The sequence below is a fragment of the Tiliqua scincoides genome, chromosome 5 (genome assembly GCF_035046505.1).
Source record: "Tiliqua scincoides isolate rTilSci1 chromosome 5, rTilSci1.hap2, whole genome shotgun sequence".
Classification (NCBI taxonomy): Eukaryota; Metazoa; Chordata; class Lepidosauria; order Squamata; family Scincidae; genus Tiliqua; species Tiliqua scincoides.
Genome location: NC_089825.1, coordinates 10,967,428 through 10,988,435, shown reverse-complemented (window position 1 = coordinate 10,988,435; position 21,008 = coordinate 10,967,428). Strand labels below are relative to the sequence as shown.

Here is a 21,008-nt window from a genome sequence, read left to right as displayed (position 1 = left end):
TCTTCTTTATTTGTCACTACATAAAAGGATCGCTGAACCATTATCACTTGAGACTGCCTGTCTTGAATTTTCACAAACCATCAGGTGCCTCATTCCTAGCTGACTAGCCTGGGTGGAACTACTACAGTCAAGATGAAAAGTCATAGCTGGAGTGCAAATCGGACTCAGCCAACAGTAAGTGTTGGTCAGTGTTTCCCAAACTGTGTGTCCGGATGCACCAGTGGGTTTTGAGCCGATTTTTGGTGGGTCATGAAAAGTTTTTGGAATAATTTTTTTAAAACCTTGAAATATTTTTTTAAAAAAACAACCTTGCAAGCACCCTTGCCTGATTTGCAGAAGAAAATCATTAGCTGGAATGCTAACTTGTGATATGAGACAATACCCCCAAATTAAAATTTCATATTTTCTGATTTTCTCTAGTAATTGGAGTGCTATAGGTCATGTTTCAGTTTCAGCCTTTTGTCTGGCCTGGAAGTCCCTAACTGCACATGTTGCTGACCAGGTCAGCCTTCTTGGTACCCTGGAATGACTGTAAAGGTTTGGGGGAACAAGGTTAGGGAATTTTGAAATACTCCAATGCTAGGGAGAGTCTAGCAGATGTCTACACACACACATAGAGAAGCACACGATCCCAATTATTGTTATTTATTATTAACAAAATTTATTTCTAGATCTCTTTTTTGAGTTTGGTGGCTTGCTGTATACTGTCATTTTAAAAAGTGTGTCCCCGTGCCAGTAAGTTTGAGAAGCACTGCTCTAGGTATTGGGGAGAGGTTTATTCCTCCCCATTCCTCATAATGGTGAAGAAAGTAGGGCTGCCCCCTGTCTTGTGTTGTATTTTAAAGAATACCCAGCCCTCAGGAATAAACTTTTAGAAATAAGTTGGACCTGAACATTAAACCCAAAACTATCTAAACAAGTAAGAAACATGCCAAGTTACAATCTTTATTAAGGAAGGGATGCTGGAGTGGCTCAGACAGTTCCTGCTAGTCACTGGTGGACCAGATATTTTTATCCCTATCTTATGCCACTTAGTGAAGGAGGACGGCAACAACAACAATCTTCACTCAGATTAGTGTGTGTGATAACTACAAACACAGTCCATGTTGGCATCCTTCAGTCTGGGAAGACTATGGTATTGCGCTCTGAATGGTGGTTCTGGAACAGAGTGTCCTCTCCAGTGCACGAAGCCTGGGTAAAGTAGATATGGAGGATAGACTCTTTCCCATGTAGCATATCCCCCCTCCCCATGTCGCTGAAATGGTCCAATGGAAAGGCAGAGGCCAGTACGATTGGTTCCAGCGGCGTCGCAGGAGTTGCCAGAACGTGACTGTGTTCAGCCATGAACTGCCTCAGGAACTCCGGCTCTGGATTTTGCCTCAAGGTTGACTCCTGAAGCCTTTTCCATAACTGGATGTAGCCACAAGGCAGTGGAGGTTTGGGATCAGAGTTTTCCTTCTCTCAGATGAGCTACCTTCCCAGGCTCACGAGTCCCATCTACCCAGTGGCTGTTTGGTAGCCATCTTATAAATGGCTTAGGACCAGTATGTTTCAGCTTGGGGAATGGTGTCCTCTGCTCCATAACCTAGTTCTCACCAGGGTAATAACCCTATGTTGGGACTGTACCATTTCACACTACATGTGGTGGTGATTAAGTGTTGCACATGTTCCTCCATATTTAGCAAAAGACTTACCTGTTAGCATGTCGGGGAGAAGACTCGGCTAATAATAATACTAATAATACAGGTATTTCTATACCGCCTTTCTAGGTCCTCAGATTTCTCCTCGGACTTTATTCAAGGCGGTTTACATGGGCACGCAATTTAAATCCCCATAAGGATTTTTACAATTAGAAAGGTTCTATCTTTCAAGAAACCAGAACAATCAGATGGTTCGTTCTTGATCTGACCGCACATTCTGGCCTCCATCCTCCCACGCTCAGAGCAGATGGAACAACTCGGCTCAGCTTGTCAGCTGCTTCAAGGTCGCACGGTGCCGGTGGCCTCGAACTGGCGACTTTCAGATGTTACCTTCAGGCAAATGGAGGCTCAACCCTCTAGACCAGACCTCCTGCCTGGCTACAACTGTTCTCTCTACCATCCCGTTCTTTATGTGGAGGGAATTTTTATTTGAAGGAACTCTCAGTCTGTGAGGCCTCCCACTTGCAGTCTGAAGTGGTAAAGCCCAAACAAAGGGTTAGACTTTGGTGAGAAATAGACCCCAGAATGAGCTGCTCAGAATGACAGGACTAATTATACTAGTACCAATAATGAAAGGCTTTGTCGCTGTAAACTTGCTGTCCTGGCCTTTGTTCTGGTCAACTTTCCATTGAAAGGGAGCGGCTGATTCTGCCATGCGTCTGCATGGCGTGTGACTGGATCTCAAAATTGCTGCTCCTGTTGCAGAGGAACATAGTGAAAGAATCTTCAGAGGAGACCTGCCTGACAATGACTCATTCAGAAATTCAGAGGGTGGGTGACTCTGAGAGTGAGTAGTTCTTGCTCTTGCACTGTGGTGTTACATCTTTATGGGGGGAGACTGTCGCTCAGTGGCACAACACCTCCTTTGCTTGCAGAAGCTTTCAGGTTTCATCTCTGGAATCTGCAAGTGGTGCTGGAAAATCCCCTGGCCTGAAACCCTGGAGAGCTATTGCCAGTCAGTGGAGACAATCCTGACCTAAATGGATCAGTGGTTTGGCTCTGTATAAGGCAGCTTCAGTTAATTCATATAATTTAGAAAAAGTACACCTCTCTGTCTTGGGAATTTAAGAAACACTGAGCGAGGCTGCAGTATTTCCTCTTAAAAGAATTCTCAGGACACACTGTCCGCTAACAATATTGTCTATACTGTCTTGTAAATTGTTGAAGTCTGTTCATTTGTTCAGGGTTAGCAAGTTTGTTGCTGTCTCTTCTGTTTGCACTACTAAAATGTCAACACCTCACTTTTTTTTTTTGAACCTTTAGTAGTATAACGGTTAATTTGTAAAATTCCCATATTTGACATGATTTTTTCTTTTTATTTTACTCCCTGCTTTTTGCATTATCCTCTTTTATTTCCCTCCCACCCTCCATTCCCATTTTTAATTTTTTTTTCATGTGTTACTGTCTTCCTTCTTCCCATATCCCTCCTATTCCTGCTGCTGTAGCCACACAGGCTGGGGAAACTGGCCGAGCAGGTAGGGGATTTTTGTCTAAAATACCCACCTATCCTCTCCTAACAGTGGGACAGACTAGATGAAGTCCGGAGAGTCTTTCGTGGAGGGTTCAGGTTTCCAAATCCTTCAGCAATGGTATTTGGGTAGGAAATGAGAGCCCATAGTTTTGATCTGGGTCAGTCTTAATCAAGAGTTGGTCATCTCATTAATGATAGAAAAAGAAAAAGTCCAGGTTTAGATGTCATGTTCAAATTGTCTCAGTCGATTTCATAAACTGGTTCTGCCAACAATGAAAACATTTCCTACAGTATCATTTTTAGATGGATTCTTCTCCCCGCCCCCCAGTCCATTACAGATGCTTGAAATGAACTTCTCCACTCAGCACTAGTCTGTAACACTGCTGAGTCAATTAGCACATTGAAAACCATACCCTGTAAACAGCTAGATAGGATTTTGTGTTTGTGTTGGCTTTATAACAAGCTGGAGTGGCTTATGTGCATGCTGTCTCTCCTGTAAGTCTCTCTTTCTGTCTTGGTGGTGGGTTGCTGGTCGGTGTCTTAGTAAGTGTTCCCTGTGCAGTTGTGTCTCTTGCCCTGTTTGGGTTACAATTTTACCAGTACAGACAAAGCGAGCACAAATACAGTATATTGCCAACAAATGAAAAGGAGCACTATGTTCTTTCTCTTAACTTTCGCTGTGTAGCTGTTAACCAACACCTGCCCCTCCTGGTATATGCCCCCAAATATCGGCAAAAGATCCTACTTTGCCATGTTCTGCCAGCACAGCAGTTGTTGTGTCTTGTCCAAAGAGCACTGAACCCTTTTGCACATTATGAAGATTCAAACTCAGGTTGACACCAAGTGTTCCTATGCTTACATGGGGCTTCAGCTCGCTGTGGCTCCCCATTGAGTGCAGGTGTGTGAATATGCACTTTGTGCAAAATGTGCAAGTGTGTGTAGACACATTGTCATTCTGAGGTCTGAAATCTACACCTGAAACTTGTGCCAACGCATTGGCAAAAGTGGCCTTCAGCTGGTGCAGAAAGTTACAAAACTGCTGTTGAATCATAGATCTTGAAGCTTGTTAGGAAACTAATAGAATTTGACTAGTCAGATTCCCAATGTAAATAGGTCTGAACTACAGCATATAGTACGTTAGACGGGTATGTCGGGTATGTTCTTTGAGTTTTCTGCCTGGCTGAAGTCAAGCAGGTAATGGACCCCTATCAAAGTACCTAAGAAAACTCTTCTTATGAGTGTTAAAGGCACAATCCTAAGCAACTTTCCTGCACCAAGGTAAGGGCAATGCAGCTCCAAGGTAAGAGGATAAACGTTCTCTTACATTGTGGAGGCCTCCGTGACTGCCACCCAACTGCAGGATGCAGCACATGCCCCATTGGCACAGCTGTGTCAGTGTGGGAAAGTTGGTTAGGATCTGGGTCTTAATCACTTAGGTGGGGTGGGTTGAACTATTGTGGTGAGCTGGAAGGTGAAGAGCACAATAGGTGGAGATATCTATCAGGTGCACAGTATAACTTGCTTCATATTGACAGAGGATTTATGTGTAGAGGAGGTTTGCTTGAAAAATAGAGAATTAAATGCTTGTTAAGCAGAACATTAACAATGAAATGGAATAACTACTCAAATCCCCTTAGTCATAATATCTGTCAGTATCGCGCGTTCTGCCCTTTTAACATCATGAGCTTTGAATAAGCCCTTTGCATGTGTGAGTCTGCATTTCAAGCTCCTCACTTGACCGCTTGCTTCTGCCATTACCAACTGTTGTTCCTGCATTCCTCTATATTTTGCCAAGTTTGTAATGTGTCTGTATTAGAGGTGTGTGCCCAAGATCAACCTCTTACCAGCCTCAACCTTTAGTTGACACTAGTTTTCAATAATAGATTCAGTTAGACATTTGTATGCAGGCATGTCTTATAAGCAAGCAAAAGATTGAGTATGCCCAGGAACGTATGATTAGTTTTCCCCCCCACTGATATTAACATATTCAATGTTTTACTACTTTAATAATTTAATATGAGTTTTTTTTTCAATTTTCATTGTAAGTAAAATGCATTTTTCACTTACAAAGTGTACTAAGAACCTGTCGTTGCCAAAAGCTAACTGAAAGGAATTCTTTTACAGGGCACATCTGGGCCAGATCCAACTACTGTGTATGTTGACATGAGGGCCTTAAGACACGACAGGTATGATATTTGTTTTTTAGTTTTTTTAACTTTGCAATATTCAAGCTAGAAAGTGCATACAGTGATGAGCAGAGGGAAAATAATTAAAGCGTAATTGTCTTATAATATCTACCCGACTCTGACTGAAATTAACTTTCTCTCACTCCTGTCCATTTTCCAAATTGTACCGTCCTGTGAAGCCTCTTCTTGGAGGTACCTGTACCTGACCCCATTTGAGAAATCTTGCCCAAATTAAGAATATTTTTTTTAAAGTGTACACTAGCAAAGCAAATAAAAGTTTACAGTAGCTGTATTTTGAATTAAAAAAATTGCTATGATCGTTAAAATATTTTTCTCATGCTTTTGATGCATTTAAATAAATACAAGTGGGCCCTCAGTATCCACAAGGGGATCTGTTCCTGGAACCTCTGCAGATGCTGAAATCTGTGGATTTGATGAAGTCCGCAGATTTGAGCATCTGAAATCCTCTGAACATGACCAGAGGACCTCCTGAGGCCTCCATAATCCAGCCAAAAACTGGAAGTCGTGATTTTGGCCTTATGGAGATCTCAGAAGGCCTTTTGAGAGCTGGGGAGACTGCATGTGGCCTCCAGAGGGTTCAGGTTGGACCACCCCCCCAGGTTCTTCCCACTCCAAAGGCTCCTGGGGTACTCTAGCAGGCCTGGGCAAAGGGGTGGTGCATCTTTTGTCAGGTATTTCTGCATTTGGGTTGTAGGATGAAGCCTGATGCGTAAGAAAGTGGAGATAGAAGAGGGAAAGTCTTCAGAGGTGGTTTAACGTGGATGGCGTTCTCTTCCCTCTCCTGCCCCTACAGCTTGGTTTCTGATGGTGTGGAAATCATTTTTCGTTCCATTAATCAGCAGAGCGCTGCTTTCTTACGCTTACTGACAAAGCGACAGTATACAGGTCAACCCTAATTATCTGCGGGGTTTCTGTTCCTGGCCTCCAGACCCAGCCAGAGCATCGGGGGCTACAGTAGGTGGACCACCCCACAGGTTTGGAATCCATGGGTACCAAACCTGCGAATAATGAGGGCTGACCTGTATTCCTCTTTCGCTGTTGAGAGAGAGGTCATTGCTTTGCAAACCTGGACCCAACCTTGGGCTGTGCTGTTTTTCTCTGCTGAAAATGGCAGCAGAGGATGTGGAGAGCAGTATTTGAATCACTGAGAGTCTATATTTTTACATGTTGCCTTAACTAGGGACTCTAGCAGCTGTTTAAATGTGAAAAGAAAACTAAACAAACCTGCCGCTAACCCGATTCCCCCAGACGCCTGTCTGCTGTCACAAAGGTTTCCCCTGCAGAGCCCTTCCACGACTAATCTCTCCCTTCAAGCCTCGTTCAGGCAGAGGCCACTCTTTACAACTTACTGTATGGCGTGTTCCGTGTATTGCTGGCTTTCTCCATCCTTCTCCAGCACGTCCGCCTGGTTAAAGCTTTTATTGGATCTTAAATTATGCGTCTGCATGTGCTGATTTCAGCAAAATGCATTAGGCAATGCTGGAGAGTATTAAATATGCAACAAGCTACTTAGTGTCGTGGCCTGGAATGTAGTGAATGGTTCAGTAGGTTAGTCGGGCAGCAGTTCTATGTCAATCCCTTCCCCCCCCCAGTCCCTTGACAGTAAGGGAATGTAGAATGGCGGTACATGTAAAGGGGCTGCAATTTTGAAAATCTGAGTGCCAGGAGAGACACCCCGAAGTGTTGGATTTTATTCACTGTTGGCTATGTGTATGAAGGTCCATTAGTTATTGGTGGAGAATAAAAATGTTTCATGGTTCAGAAAATTTCCATGACCTGACTTAAGCTGAGCTGAAATGAAATTTGAATTGGACATAGAAGCAACAGTCCCTTTTTGCCAGTTCCTCTTTGTTTACCGCTGCTGTGAAACCGGCAGCAGCTATGGTGAACCTCCTGATGGCCAAGACAAAAGAATTGCCATCATCGCTGTCAGCTGTAAAAATCCTACTCAAAAAAACAATTGCCAAAATCCTCCCCATGTTCACTACTTGCAAATGGGGCAGTGAAATGGGGGACACTTGATTTATCTGATGGATTTGTAGCCTGCTTTTAAAAATGGATTTCACAAAGCAGCAAACGTACCTAAAATACAAAGCAAGAAATACAATCATTCAAAAGGAAAGGGGACAAACAAAACAGCAGCAAATAAAACACCATGCCTTTCTGTCCTCTTTTTTGGAGTTTATAGGGGAATTCATTATAGGGGAACCGAAAAGAAAAATTACTCAGGGAGCACTTGAAGGGAACCAATGTGAAGGATCTTCTCTGACACTTCATTTCACAGCCATAGTGCAACCACAGGAAAGACCCTGCATGGTCCTCGGCAGGCTGGAGAACATGTCTTGAAGGAATGCCTGTAGAGTACAGGCAGGAACGTATGAGTGTAGACAACTCTGTATATACTCACATTTCAGCTGGTGTGCTTCATGTTCCAGGCCTGTCTGTTGTGATATGCCTTCAGATATGCCTATGTGATATGTCCATGCTTAAATTGCAAGTGGGGGGCAGTGGGATCTTGCCTTGTAGCTACTTTCAGAAAGTTATGGGGGCAGGATTTGTCTAAAATAGAGTCAGAGAGTCAGAATGTGTGTCTTGTAGATTTCAGTACATGCCCTTTGCCTCCCTCCCCAATCATGCGAGGTTTGGCCATACATAAAGGGAAACAAAAAATGCAAAAAAGGACACGGTATTGTCTGGTTACTATAGCATCTCTAGGTTATCAAATCCCAGTGGATTCCAGCCTCTGCATAAAGACAGCGTAGTGGCAAGCTGCTTCAAGCACTGGAGTACATTCTTGCAGAGATGCAGCTTCTGCAGTCTCAATTGGTCTCACATCAAGTCACCTGTAGTAATTGGGTTCAGAAAACTCAGTCAGAAGTGTCCAGATAATTTCCATGTAACTTCAGTGGACAGGAGAAAGTTGTAGAAATCAGGGTACCAAAAAGCAGACTATCTGTTTTCTGGGGTATTTTGTCACAGAGTGAGAAGCCCCTAGAATTTTCAGCTAAGCTCTGTGGTGCCAGTGGAAGCTTACTCAGCTCCCACCAATGTGGTTCCGATGGCAAGTGGGAGAGACCATTTACATGACACATTGCAGTGTCTCCTGTACAGCCCCCTTCTGGCTATGCTACTGCTAGGGGTCTTAAGGATATGGCTACAGCCAAAGCATCTCTTTAGTCCTTGTATTTACAGAGAAACTGTGGGGGAAGCAGTGGGACTGGGAACTGGATCAGGCTCTTACTGGGCCTTTTCTTCTCTGCAATTACCAGATATGATCTATGTGACCTTTACAGCAGGGGGTGCATGAATCACGCTTCAGACATGCCTGCTTTCCTTCCAATCTGCATTATTTGGTATGCCCATGGCATTATGAAAAGCATGTGGGTGTTGACTCAGCCTCAGCAAATGCTCCGGAACATGGCACATTAGCCAAGGAAATCTGTGTGTAAAAATAGCACATTATGAAAACAGAACAGAGGAATAAGAAAAGAGTAACATAAAAGTCAATAACAAGTATAAGGCACTTAGAAAAGTGTTGGCAAGCTTTGACCAACAAAATCCTGAATGATCAGACCCTGTCCAATTTTAGAAATCTGCTTTCTTTACACCCGGGTCTTTTGACTCCTTAGGTCAAGATATTCTGCAGCATCTAAGGATGCTAGCCAAGGGCATAGATTGCAGTGTTTTTGGTGGCTGTTTCCCCCTCCTTGCTAAAGCCTGAACCCAGGTATCATCTAGCTGTGATGCAAGACCTTTCTGGATGGCAGACCTGAGCAGCCAGGGATGTTTATATGGATGGTTCAAATAGTTAAAGTTCTTAAATTGTGTGTCCTTTTAATATTCTACATGCACTGTTTGCTATATTATGCAGTGATAAGCGAAGGCCAGGTAAAAAAACTGTGTAGGGGAGATTGTAAACCTAATAAAGTAAGGGAAAGAATTGTGATGTTGGAACTGCTTAGGGACAACCCACACATTTGAGCAAGCAGTTCTGCATGAACAGTGGCTCAATAGCCCTGCTTGCATTTAACTGTGTAAACAAGGCCACTATGGGGGGGGGGGCTTTCCTCCCATGGCTCTCTTTTTAGGGTAGAAGGTTGAGGCATTTATTAATGAGTGTTCTGCACTGTGATTTGTGAGGGGGAATGCATGCATGAGCCCACTTGGTGAGCCTGCATCTGCAGAATTCTCAGCTAACAAAGGTGTGAGAGGAGGGCATTTCTGTCAATAGCAATTACTTACGGTGCTCCCCCCACATTCAGAACACCTGTTGTAGGACAGCAGTGGTGAGAGGTGACTTGTGCCTTAATCTTCAGCTCATGGGCTCCCTCAAGGTATCTGGGTGAACTGGGATGTAGGGTACTGGACTAGATGTGCCTTCGGTCTGATCCAGCAGGGCTGCTCTTATGTGAACCAGCCCCTAGTTCGCCCACATTGCATTCACTGTTTGTGTGAGAATGAGCAGTTATCATTTTTGTTTTGTCCAGCATCTGCTCTATATCCTCAGAATGCCTGGTGAGGATGAGTGGCACCAGGAGGCAGGTCTCTTTTTGTCTTGTGTGCTCTCTGAGGCATCTGGTGGGCCACTGTGAGATACAGGAAGCTGGACTAGATAGATGGGCCTTTGGCGTGATCCAGCAAGGTGTTTCTTGTGGTGTTATTCTGGAAGCTTCTCAAGACCATATTGACTACTCTACCATGTGATCGGGGACTGTCGTTCCTCCTATTGAAATTGGATGTTGCAACCACCCTTTATGCCATTGTAACCATTTGAAACGTGACTTCTCTACTGTTCGCTGTTTTGAAGGTTGCATGAAATTAAGGTTGTGTTGTGAGGCTCCTTCAGGTTAGGAATCCATCTGACCTTGACTTGTAATTTGCACTAGTGAATATCCAGTCACTGGTAGCTTTAATTTTCCAGTTCCTCTGGAACTGAGTATGAAGAGAGAAAGGGGATAACATCTCAAAGCAATCTAAACCTTGTAACCATCAGAGCCTTCTCCTTGTTACGTAGCCATTAACATGTGTTAAGAGGATTTTATGTTCTTGAACAAATTCAGTTCTCCAGGTGGCTTTGACCTTAGATTTCCAGTGGGCATTTCTAGGATATTAACATAAGAACAGCCCCACTGAATCAGGCCATAGGCCCATCTAGTCCAGCTTCCTGTATCTCACAGCGGCCCACCAAATGCCCCAGGGAGCACACCAGATATTAGATGGTTTATTTTTATTTACCATATTTCAAAGTTGTTGTCTTTCTGCTGATGTACCCAATGTGGTTTACAATATTTTAGATAATGGCATGCAATATAATAGGTGTGATAGAAAAGGAAAAAATGAATGTAGAGGGAAGAGAGAAAATAAACAATGTAAAAGTGTAATTGCTTTAATTAAAAGATGCCTTTTTAAGCTAGCAAGAACATTAGAAGTACAACCGAATGGCTCTCCCTCATATAGTGTGTTGTATTATACACCACCAGCAGACATCCCATGTTTGAGCCACTCTGTTCTTCATCTTTCTTGGTTTAAGTCCTGAAAGCTCACAGGGCTGTTTGTGGGGTGGTATTTTAATTTGCTGACATACTTATTCCTGCGTACACAGGGAATCCCCACCTGTGGACATGTGGAAGTCGCTCCCTTATTTTTGGATGCCCCTTTTTACTCCTAATCTGATAGGTGCTGTTTTATTAGTGCTGCTGATGCTGTAAAAAGGGGATTTATAACTTGGATGATTGCCTGTTTTTGTTGAGGGCGCTACTTAAAGCGGAAGTGCTGGGCTCTGTGTGTTTCAATTTTCCTGTAAGGCCAGAGGTAGGAGTTGTTTAAGAAACCCAATAAAAAACACCTTTTCCTGGTCTCTTACCTTTATGGACAGGAGTTGATGACATGATTTAGCTGTTCGTTCTGTGCTCTGTTAGACCCTTTGTGGAAATAGGAGCACTTGTTTAAAACCAAGGGGGTGGTTTCAAAAAAAGATTCAGGTATAAGGCTACAGTTATTTGTCACAGCCAAACCTACTTCTCAAGGTTGTTGTGAAGATTACCCATCTATGTAGATGTTAGCTCCTTGGAGGAAGCATGGGATATAAATGATAAAAATAAAGAGGTGTCTGCAAGAAGGTACAAGAGTGTCTTCACACTTGAATTCTTCATTTCCATTGTACTAATTTTAGTACATTTTGGCTCAAGAAAAGCCCATGAGGTGGCATACCTCATTGTCATAATATTGTATTTTTGTTGTTCATTATTGTAAGCAATTACTGTAAGTTGTAATAAAAACTTATAAAGATAATTTAAAGCTATTCATTAAAATTAGGAATGTTGCTGAAATTCTCCCAAGTCTGACTCAAAAACTCACCTTGATTTCAAATTACAGGGAGCCTTTGATTTAACGGACAACTGGGGGGAAGGGGGCATCCGTTAATGCAGCAAATATGAAGGCATCAAAAATGTGAACATGCAAAAAGTATATAACTATTTTTTTTAATGAAGTAGAAAATGTCCATTGTTTCCAAAGGCCATTAAATGGAAGACCATTAAACTGAGGGTTTACTGGAGTGAAAGCTTTAATCCAAGCCATCTTTCTTCCAATATGCTGGTCTTTGAGTATTGCAGTACAGACTGTTAGAGAAGGTACTATACATGCACTGGTATAAAACAGTCTGTATGGCAATAGCTGCAACTAAGGTAGCTCTGCCTGCATGTTCTACAATCTTGCGCATGTGCATTATGCCACAACATAGTGGGTAAGTGTATTACTGAGACTGTATGCAACAGTGCATTCTTTGTGCATTTCTCACATTTGTCCTCTGTTTTTCAGAGTACGTTTAGTAGAAAGAGGATCCCCTCACAGTTTGCCTCTCATGGAATCAGGAAAGGTAAACACTTCCTAAGACTCTCCTCATAACTCATTAAAGGACTGATAGGAAAATACGTTCACATCACAGAATATTTTGTTGTGCTAACAAGCGTGTGATATAAAGAAGAAGCAGAGCTTCTTCTTTGCAGTTACTGCTGCTATAAATTATCTTATATACATTTAAGCTATGTGTGAACGCAAGCAGTACCCCTTGTGTTTCATCACCTTTTGGCCCTTGTATTTCACAACTTTTTTTTTCTCTATACTGACCTACATCTTCCAACTGAGGATAGCACTTGATCCATCTGGATCTCTAATTGAAGCAAATGTGTTGCGCTGTTGCAGCAAATATAACACAGTTCTGAGGTTATATTGGTACTTCAAGATTAACACCAGCAAGCTACTCTGGAAGTGCATAAATGTAGTTTTTCCTGTATAACAATAGCCATATTATTAATATTAACATTAGTTCAAATTGGTCCTAATAGCCCAACTCTGTATACAGGCACGCCCTGCATCAGCGGAGGTTCCATTCTGGAACCTCTCGCAGTTATGTGAAACCATGGATGCAGTCAAACACCTACCCCCCACCCTTCAGAAGTTGCGTTTTTTAACTGTAGGGCTCGGAGGAGCCTCTGGAGGTTCAGGGTAGCAGAGCTCCCCTTGCCTCTGGAGGAGAGGGGCGTGGGGGAGCAGACCCAATCTCCAGATAAGTGAATCTGCTGATATGGGCCCCCCTGTAATAGTCACCTTATGCATATATTCCTGGTCTGAAGTTAGATTTAAGGTTGGCTTGGGTTTTTTAATCCCAGACCTACATACTTAGAAATGCATTTTGTGCAGATTGAATCTTATATATGCATCACTTGCAGGCCTGCTGGTTTTCTGAATTACCATAGGATTTTGAACAGTTGTGGCCCATGAGATTGATTGCAAGGAAGTTGCATGTGTGATTCATTTGCCTGAAATGTTTCTATGGACATTGCCATTATCTTGGAGGCCACTAAACATTTTTACAGACTGTACATAAACGGCCAGGGTGTGTGTGACTTTTTAATCTTGGGCACAAATGACAACTTATCCAACTGAAATAAGTTTCATAATTACGGTGTAAGTTCAAGAGGCTTAGGACCAAATCCTATCCAACTTTCCAGTGCCAGTACAGTAGCAAAGCAGCCTTGGGGTAAGGGAACAAACATTCCCTTTCTTTAAGCAGGTTTCTGTGACTTTCCCCTCCCCCCATTGTAGGATGCAGCACATGTCCCATTGGTATGGCTGCATCTGTACTGGAAAGTTGGGTAGGATTGGGCCCCTAGTAACCCCCTGTCCTTTTTATCCAGGAAAACATCATTAATTTCTCATTTTTTTTTTTTCATTTCCTTCTATAAAGCTGTGCACACTTTCTTGGGAGTAACACCTCACTGAACACAGTGGGACTTGTTTCTGAGTAGGCATGCCTAGGATTGTGCTGTAAGAGACTCTTGAAAGGCTTTGGGGGGGACAAAGCAGATGTTTTATGCAACCACTGAACGAATAGATACATCATTTGGCTGCTTATAAATATGACTCATTTTGTCTTTCAATAGATTCTCCCTGGAGTTCGTATCATTATTGCTAATCCAGAAACAAAGGGTCCCCTGGGAGATTCTCATCTTGGAGAGGTGAGTCACAAACTGTGCCTCCCTTGAAGCAGAATTGCTTCACTTGATTAAAAGCTACCTTCCTTCTTTCCTTCCTTGAACAGCTTTCCTTAATAAGTGTGTAACAAACGGCCTGCTCTAGTAGGTGTACCTCATGCAGCTTGATGTAAATGTGTGAAATTAATAGCAGGCAAGTTACAAACTATTTTGTCTTGTCACAGCTGAAACCAGTAATTACCTATCTATGTATATTTTTTTTAGGCTGCTTTTTTAAATTCAGATTTTTCTATCCAACCAACTTCTTATTTTGGGTATAGAGTTGCAGAGTAAAAGGATTATAATGTTTCCTTTTTAAACTAATGTTATCACATGTTAGCTTCACAGCGTTTTTTCTTTGCTTGGAACTGTTCTTTGCACCTCAGAACTGTAAAATCTAAATTCAAGCAGTGCATCACTAAAGCATCAAATTTGCTGCCACAAGGTTGACAGTGCCCCCTGACATAAATGGCTGTCTGATGGGGTTAGACCAGTGGCTCCCAAACTGTGAGCCTGGGGAGCTGTGGAAACCTGTCAGGGGAGCTTCGGAATCCTTGAGGAAAAACCTGCTGCCCTGTTCAATGTATTGGATTGTAGCCTTAATGGGGAGCTGCAGTCAAAGGGCCAGTAGGTCAAGGGAGCTACCAAGGTCAAGCTACCAGGTCAAGTCGAAAAAGTTTGGGAACTACTGGGTTAGACTAATGCATGGAGAAGAGGTCTGTCCGTGGCTGTTGATGATGCCTAATATATTGGGCCTCTCTGTTCAGAGGCAGTATACCAGAGAATGCCAGTTGCTTAATTGTCTACTGATAAGCTAAAAAGAAAATGTAACTTTTTTCCCCCCTTAAACCTAGATATGGGTTCATAGTGCTCACAATGCCAGTGGTTACTTTACTATCTACGGTGATGAATCCTTGCAATCGGATCATTTTAATTCAAGGCTTAGTTTTGGAGACACACAAACTATCTGGGCACGGACTGGCTATTTGGGATTCCTGAGAAGAACAGAACTTACAGATGCAAATGGGGGTATGTTTTCAGGCTGCCTCTCCAAAAATGTATACAGATGTGCTTTGCTAATACAGAGCGCTTCGCTAATACGGCGCTTTTCAGTGATATTCATGTTTATTACCTTCGGTGCTTGTCCTGCTCCTGAGGGGCTTTTTGGCATTGATGCACACATCAGCTGACTGAGCTAAATTGACTGAGGCTGCAATCTTAACCACACTTTCCTGAGATTAAGCCCTATTGAACAAAATAGGACTTACTTCTGAGTAGACCTGGTTAGGATTATGCCATTTTGTTACCTGCACTCAAGTACTGCTGCATTTTAAAAAATGTATTATTTTTACCTTTGCATCTTTTTTAGGCCTATCTCTTTTGCACACTAAAAATGATAGTGTGAGTGGCTTTCTTTGCATGTGCTTTTTGACATGTTCATTCTTTGGCTTTTTAAGTGCTAATGCTATTTTAATTGGTGCTTTGGGTTAGTTTTGTCACCTTATTTTCTTGTTTTTGTGTTTGCATATTTTGGGTTGCTAGCCTCCTTGAACCAGTATGTATTAAGGCAAAGTAGAAATGTATTTGAGGTTTTTTTGTTTTGTTTTTTAAATAGTGCCTACTCTTTTAGGCAAAACCAAATGCTTCAAGGTTTCTGTTTTTCTTGCCTTGTGTAAATGATTTTAACACTGAATGTTATTTATATAATTTTTGTTTTGTTTCCTTCTCTTGAAACCAGAACGGCATGATGCCCTTTATGTGGTAGGTGCACTGGATGAAGCCATGGAATTGCGAGGAATGAGGTATCACCCCATCGATATTGAGACATCTGTAATTAGAGCTCACAAAAGCATTACAGAGTGGTGAGTTGGGTCTTGGGCTGCTTTTTCCTATGCCTGGACATGTGTGTTCATTCACATAAACTTATGTCCTAAACATATGGGGAGAAGGTTGGCCACGGATGAGTTTCTCTGAGGTCACAGAAGGTTTTAACTTGCAATTCAGCCATCCCATCCATCTTTCCCTGTTATCATTGGCATGGATGTGGCCTGCATACCAATTTCATATTTAATCTTGACAGTAGTATGGTTTTGCCATACGGTGGTTTCCTAGATCAGTTATTGTCAAACTTTTTAGCACCAGGGCCCACTTTTTAGAATGATAATCTGTCAGGACCCACCAGAAGTGATGTCATAGCTGCAAGTGACATCATCCATTCAGGCTTCAAACCTAAGCCGTGATTAGCTTAAAGGTCCCGTTACGTTGGGTGCTTGTGCTATTATCTTGGATATCTCAGAATTCAAACGTTCCAGCTCAGTACTCAAAGCAAACGCAGACTTGGCTCTTTCTCCAACCACACAGCCCTCCCCAGCACCCCATCGTCTCACCTATTCAGGGGAAAGCACCATGCCTCTCTCCCACTGGGAGCCTGGCCTGTACCCTGTATTTTCAGCTCCATTTTCAATGGTGTCTGAGCTAGGTACTGCACGACCCACCTGAAATTGGCTCATGACCCACCCAGTGGGTCCTGACACTGTCCTAGTTCATAGGACTTCTAATTTGCATGCACTCATTCACTCATTGTGTTGCAATGTATACATTCTGTTACCCTAACAGAATTCTAAAAGATCTTAAAATAGTTGTAGGCCAGTTTGTACCAGGTTTTATTCTGATTTATGATTGCTAGAGGCACACTGGGAAGAAGTGGCTTTTGTGGTGTGTCTGCATGCAGTGCAAGATTCTAAGCTCATCAATCTGATTTAGGCTTTTCATTGTCAACTCTTGGAGGTTAATGAGTTGACAAGTACATGTGTTAGAGCTCAGATGATGCCTTTCTTATCCCTTAAAAAGGAAAGAATTGCTTTCCTTTTCCTCCCAGTACTATCTTCTCTGACAAGCAGCAGTTCTCTAAGATCTCAAGCACTGAGAATGGCGAATACCATGCTTAATAATAATGTGAGTTTCCTCTTTACATTTCAGCGCTGTGTTTACCTGGACAAATTTGTTGGTCGTTGTTGTTGAGCTGGATGGATCGGAGCAAGAAGCCTTAGACCTGGTTCCTTTGGTCACCAACGTGGTCCTGGAGGAACATTACCTGATTGTAGGGGTGGTGGTGGTAGTGGACGTTGGTGTAATCCCTATCAACTCCCGGGGAGAAAAACAACGTATGCACCTACGAGATGGATTTTTGGCAGACCAACTAGATCCCATCTATGTGGCCTACAATATGTAGTCTGGTTTCTTTAAGGCTTCCAGGGACTTTACTCTAGATGTATAAATTTTTTTTTTTGACGTCCACTAAACAATGTGCTGGTAAGAAAGTGACGCTCTTCAGAACGGAACTGTTTCTCTTAGGACTTTTTGAAGTGTTCGTCATTGGCGGGATATAAAATGTGAAATGTGTTGCTTTTACCACTACACTTTAGCACAGAAGGACTTTGGGGTACTGCCTTCAGTTTGTTGGAAAGCCCATTATTAGACTTTTTTAAAAGAATTATTTTTTGCTTATTGGGATGATACTGCTTTCTGAGTAATATGGCTTTGTATTTTACGTTAAACCGAAGTAGCTAATTTTTTTTTAATCTGCCCTCCAAGTGGATATTTTTAAACAGTTCATAATATGACTGAATTGTTTTGGTTTGCTTGTTTTTAGATGTCCATAAAAATCTTTTCCAAAATGGATTCATTACTAATTTTAAGCCATTTTCTATCCCATTGTCTTAGGAAATTTCATTAAGGTACGAGGAAATATCCAAAACAGCACCTTCTCAAATTTAAGAGTTTTTAAACAGCTTCCTCCCTTGGAAATGCTGAAAGTAGAAAGGTGAAAAGAGCCTTTGATTATTAGTGTTAGGATGCAAAGAAATTTATAAATAAGGTGTATTTCGGCAATGAACTTGCAGATATCTTTGTACTAAACTAAAAAGATAAAATAAGTTAACTACTTCTGTAATTATGTACAAAACCTTTAATTTATTTTGATCTCTTTAGAAGTATAAAAGAGAAACATTCAAGAATATTAAACTCTTGTAATGTTTGCTAATATAAAAACAAAAAGGGTTGTATTATCTTGAATGGATAGTATCACATCAAATATATATATATGAAATATAAATTCACTAATGACAAAAAAGATTTTAAAGTTTTAAAAGGATGCAGTACTCATCACTTGCATGGTGTCTCTTCTGCCACTGTAGATAATCAAACATTATTCACAAACTTCAAGGAAAAAGCAGTCCTGAATTGCTAAGTATCCCTGTCTAAAAAGAATCTTCTGGAAACTAGCAAGGGAAACAGTTTTGCTGCTCCCTGTGAGGCAGTGAGTGAATTTTTAAGGCCGTGATCCTGTTCCCTGTATGCACAGAGCCCCAGGTTCAGAATGCTTCCTGTTGAACGCTTTCTGCGCTCCACCAGCCGCCCATACATCCAGCGCACTGTTGCTCTTTGTCTCCAGCATCTTGATTCCTGCTCTTCTCCAGACCCCAGGCTTCTGGCTGTACTTCTGCTCATGCCTGTGCATTTGGGAGTCTGGAGAACAGCAGTAGCAGCAGTGCCTGAGAGGAAGGCACAGTGAGGCCAACTCTGCAAGTGAATGGCCAAAGCCGTTGTGCCCAGGAGAGCAGTGACACCCCCATCCTGATGGCAACCTGGGGGGGGGAAGGGAAACTAAACTATAATGGGTTTCATGGAAGCCACTCCACGTCCTGTTCTCTCTGCAAGTCATGGAGTAGAATTTGCTTGCGGCCAAAGACTTTTAACGGTGCGCTACGAAGGATTCTTTTCTTTTGCCGTGGAGGTGACAATAAATATTTGTGCTGGCATGTATTTCATACACTTCTTAGACTTTAGAAAAGGCAGGTTGAAGAATAGCACTGTTTTTCTTAGCTGCATAATGTTGTTGCACAATATGTTTTTCATCATTTTTTAAAAGTATTTTTCGTTAACTTTTTCTTGTGGTAAGGAAAAGTTTTCTTTTTTCCCCCCAGTGGTAATTTTGCATAAGAATTACCATTTTGTCTACTGGACTCTGCTGGCCTGTGTTTAGTTTGGGGAAATTGGGGGGGGGGAGGGGGGGAGACTGATCTGTCTCAATCACACTTCCTAGAAAGTTTGTTGTTGTTTTTCAATTATCTCTCTCTTATATTGTGCCCAATATTGGAGAATAACATAAAAGCTACTCTAAACTGGCATTACCTGGTGCATCTGCTAACATGTCCCAATGCCAAACAGAGGAACTGAAATTGGTGTTTCAAAGAACCATGTCTCTCAGTTCCAAAGGGAATCTGCCAATTGGGGAAGAACAGAAATACATGAATCACAGCTGCCTTTCAAAAATGTTACTGCCTTCGGGTAAACTGAACCTTCTATTCCTAGTTCCTTCATTGTCTGCCTTTGTTCGCTTTCTTCCTTCCTTCCTTTGAAAATTTTTTATTTATTCCAGTTCACCTGGTTGACCTGTGTCTGATTGAGGGTGAAGCTGAACAGCAGCAGACCAAGAATGCTTTTTATTAAAAAGTGGTCCCAAGTATTGTTCACTTGCTGATGTTGTTTATTGAATATGCATGCCGAAGACGGTTGCAGGACAAAAGCTACAAGCTCTTTTCTAGAACCTGAATTAGGGAAATATTTTTGTCTACCCTTGTAGATTTAATTTGGCTCTGAAGATCCAAAATTTGGGTTTTTTCAGGTCTTTTATTTTTATTTCCTGTCTTAAAGATGAGGGACGGGTTTTTTTAGTCTGCATGTACAGTACAGAGCATTTCACCAATGCAAACTTATTGTTTTTAGTTTTCAATGACCCCTTTTTCAAGAGTTTATTTTGTCTTGTGAATATTTCTACTCGTGGTCCAAAACAAGACCAATCCTGAAGCGTTCTGTCAAAACGTGGTTTTTGGTCCCCTGAAATATCTCTTTTTTTTTCTTTTTTTTAAAATATCAAGTTGCTGTAAGGTTCAGACAAGCCGTTGATTATGAGCATAATTACAGTGTATGAACTAACTTGTGATGTCCTTGCTATTGCTGAACTCAGTGCTGCAAATCACAAATTTAGCTGTCATTTTGTTAAAGCATCACTTTTAACCTTCACTAAGTCAACTTTCCACTCCTGGGGAGGGGACAAAGGACTGCAATGCAGTCATATGAGGCAGTTAATAACTGATCTCTGCAACCTGTCATCTGTGGTGGTTGTAAATTCTGAACTCTGGTAAATTCTAGTAAATGATAAACTGAATTCCGAGGTTTATCGTGCAAGTCGAGAGGAAACACACATACCATCAGATTCAGCAATAAAGATGGATTGTTCTGTATTAGAAACTGTACTGTAGATAAACCATTCATGAGAATGTATAAAATGTTTGTCTTGTGACCTTGTGCTTTTGAAGTCAGACAAAACCATGTAATCAACCTTGATGCACATGCACACTAAAAAGAAGAAAAAGAAAGAAAGAAAGGAGAAGGGTACACAATGAACATTTAAACACAAAACTAATCAAACAGGAGCAGATTCCTCATGGTGCTTGTTTATTATATATATTTAATCCTGCTTGACACTTTACCCAAGGGAAGACGGTCCCTTTTATCAGTTGAATGTTAGCAGCGTTATTTCATAGAGTGTGGTGACTGGTTAGAGAAATTCATGTAACTCAGCCAATCACAGTTTCAAACAAAAATTTTTATGTGCAAAAGAATAGCAACCTTCTTGTATGTTAAACCACCAGTACGCTTTGTACATCTGTGATAACGCCTGTTTTATATTCAAATGAACAAATAAAAGCTTTTATTTTTGTTGCTCTGAAAATATCCATTTCTTAATTAGCGAAGGGCTTCCCCCCTTGCCCCATTCTTGGGGTTTGTAATTTTTTTTAACCCCTTTTCAAGATTCTTCAGAGCCCACCACAACTGGAATGGAAATAGTTCTGTAGATCTTGAGGCCATTGCACATATTGCCCAGAAGAAAACAGAGGTTCGCTCGAGCACATGGCACTCCAAAGGGAGCTGGAACTCACCCAGTTCTCACAAACCTTGTAAGGTGATCATAAATGCACACCTTAAATGTAACGTATGAGAGGCTTATGTTTCTTATTTATCTAATATACTT

The 21,008-nt window shown here is 41.7% G+C and overlaps 1 protein-coding gene across 6 annotated transcripts in view; it reads left to right on the top strand.

The window, feature by feature from the left end:
* The window catches only part of DIP2C (disco interacting protein 2 homolog C), a 315,383-nt gene extending 294,675 nt beyond the window's left edge, over positions 1-20,708 (top strand). For 3 of the 6 annotated variants that reach the window (XM_066626987.1, XM_066626985.1, XM_066626983.1), the window contains 7 exons: positions 3,146-3,175; positions 5,296-5,357; positions 12,198-12,255; positions 13,823-13,897; positions 14,767-14,941; positions 15,651-15,774; positions 16,892-20,708. In XM_066626987.1, the coding sequence (XP_066483084.1) occupies positions 3,146-3,175; positions 5,296-5,357; positions 12,198-12,255; positions 13,823-13,897; positions 14,767-14,941; positions 15,651-15,774; positions 16,892-17,144 (777 nt within the window). In that variant the 3' untranslated portion in view covers positions 17,145-20,708. The remainder of the gene's footprint in view (positions 1-3,145; positions 3,176-5,295; positions 5,358-12,197; positions 12,256-13,822; positions 13,898-14,766; positions 14,942-15,650; positions 15,775-16,891) is intronic. The other 3 variants (XM_066626988.1, XM_066626986.1, XM_066626984.1) reach the window with 1 other exon arrangement.
* The last annotated feature ends 300 nt before the right edge of the window (positions 20,709-21,008 follow it).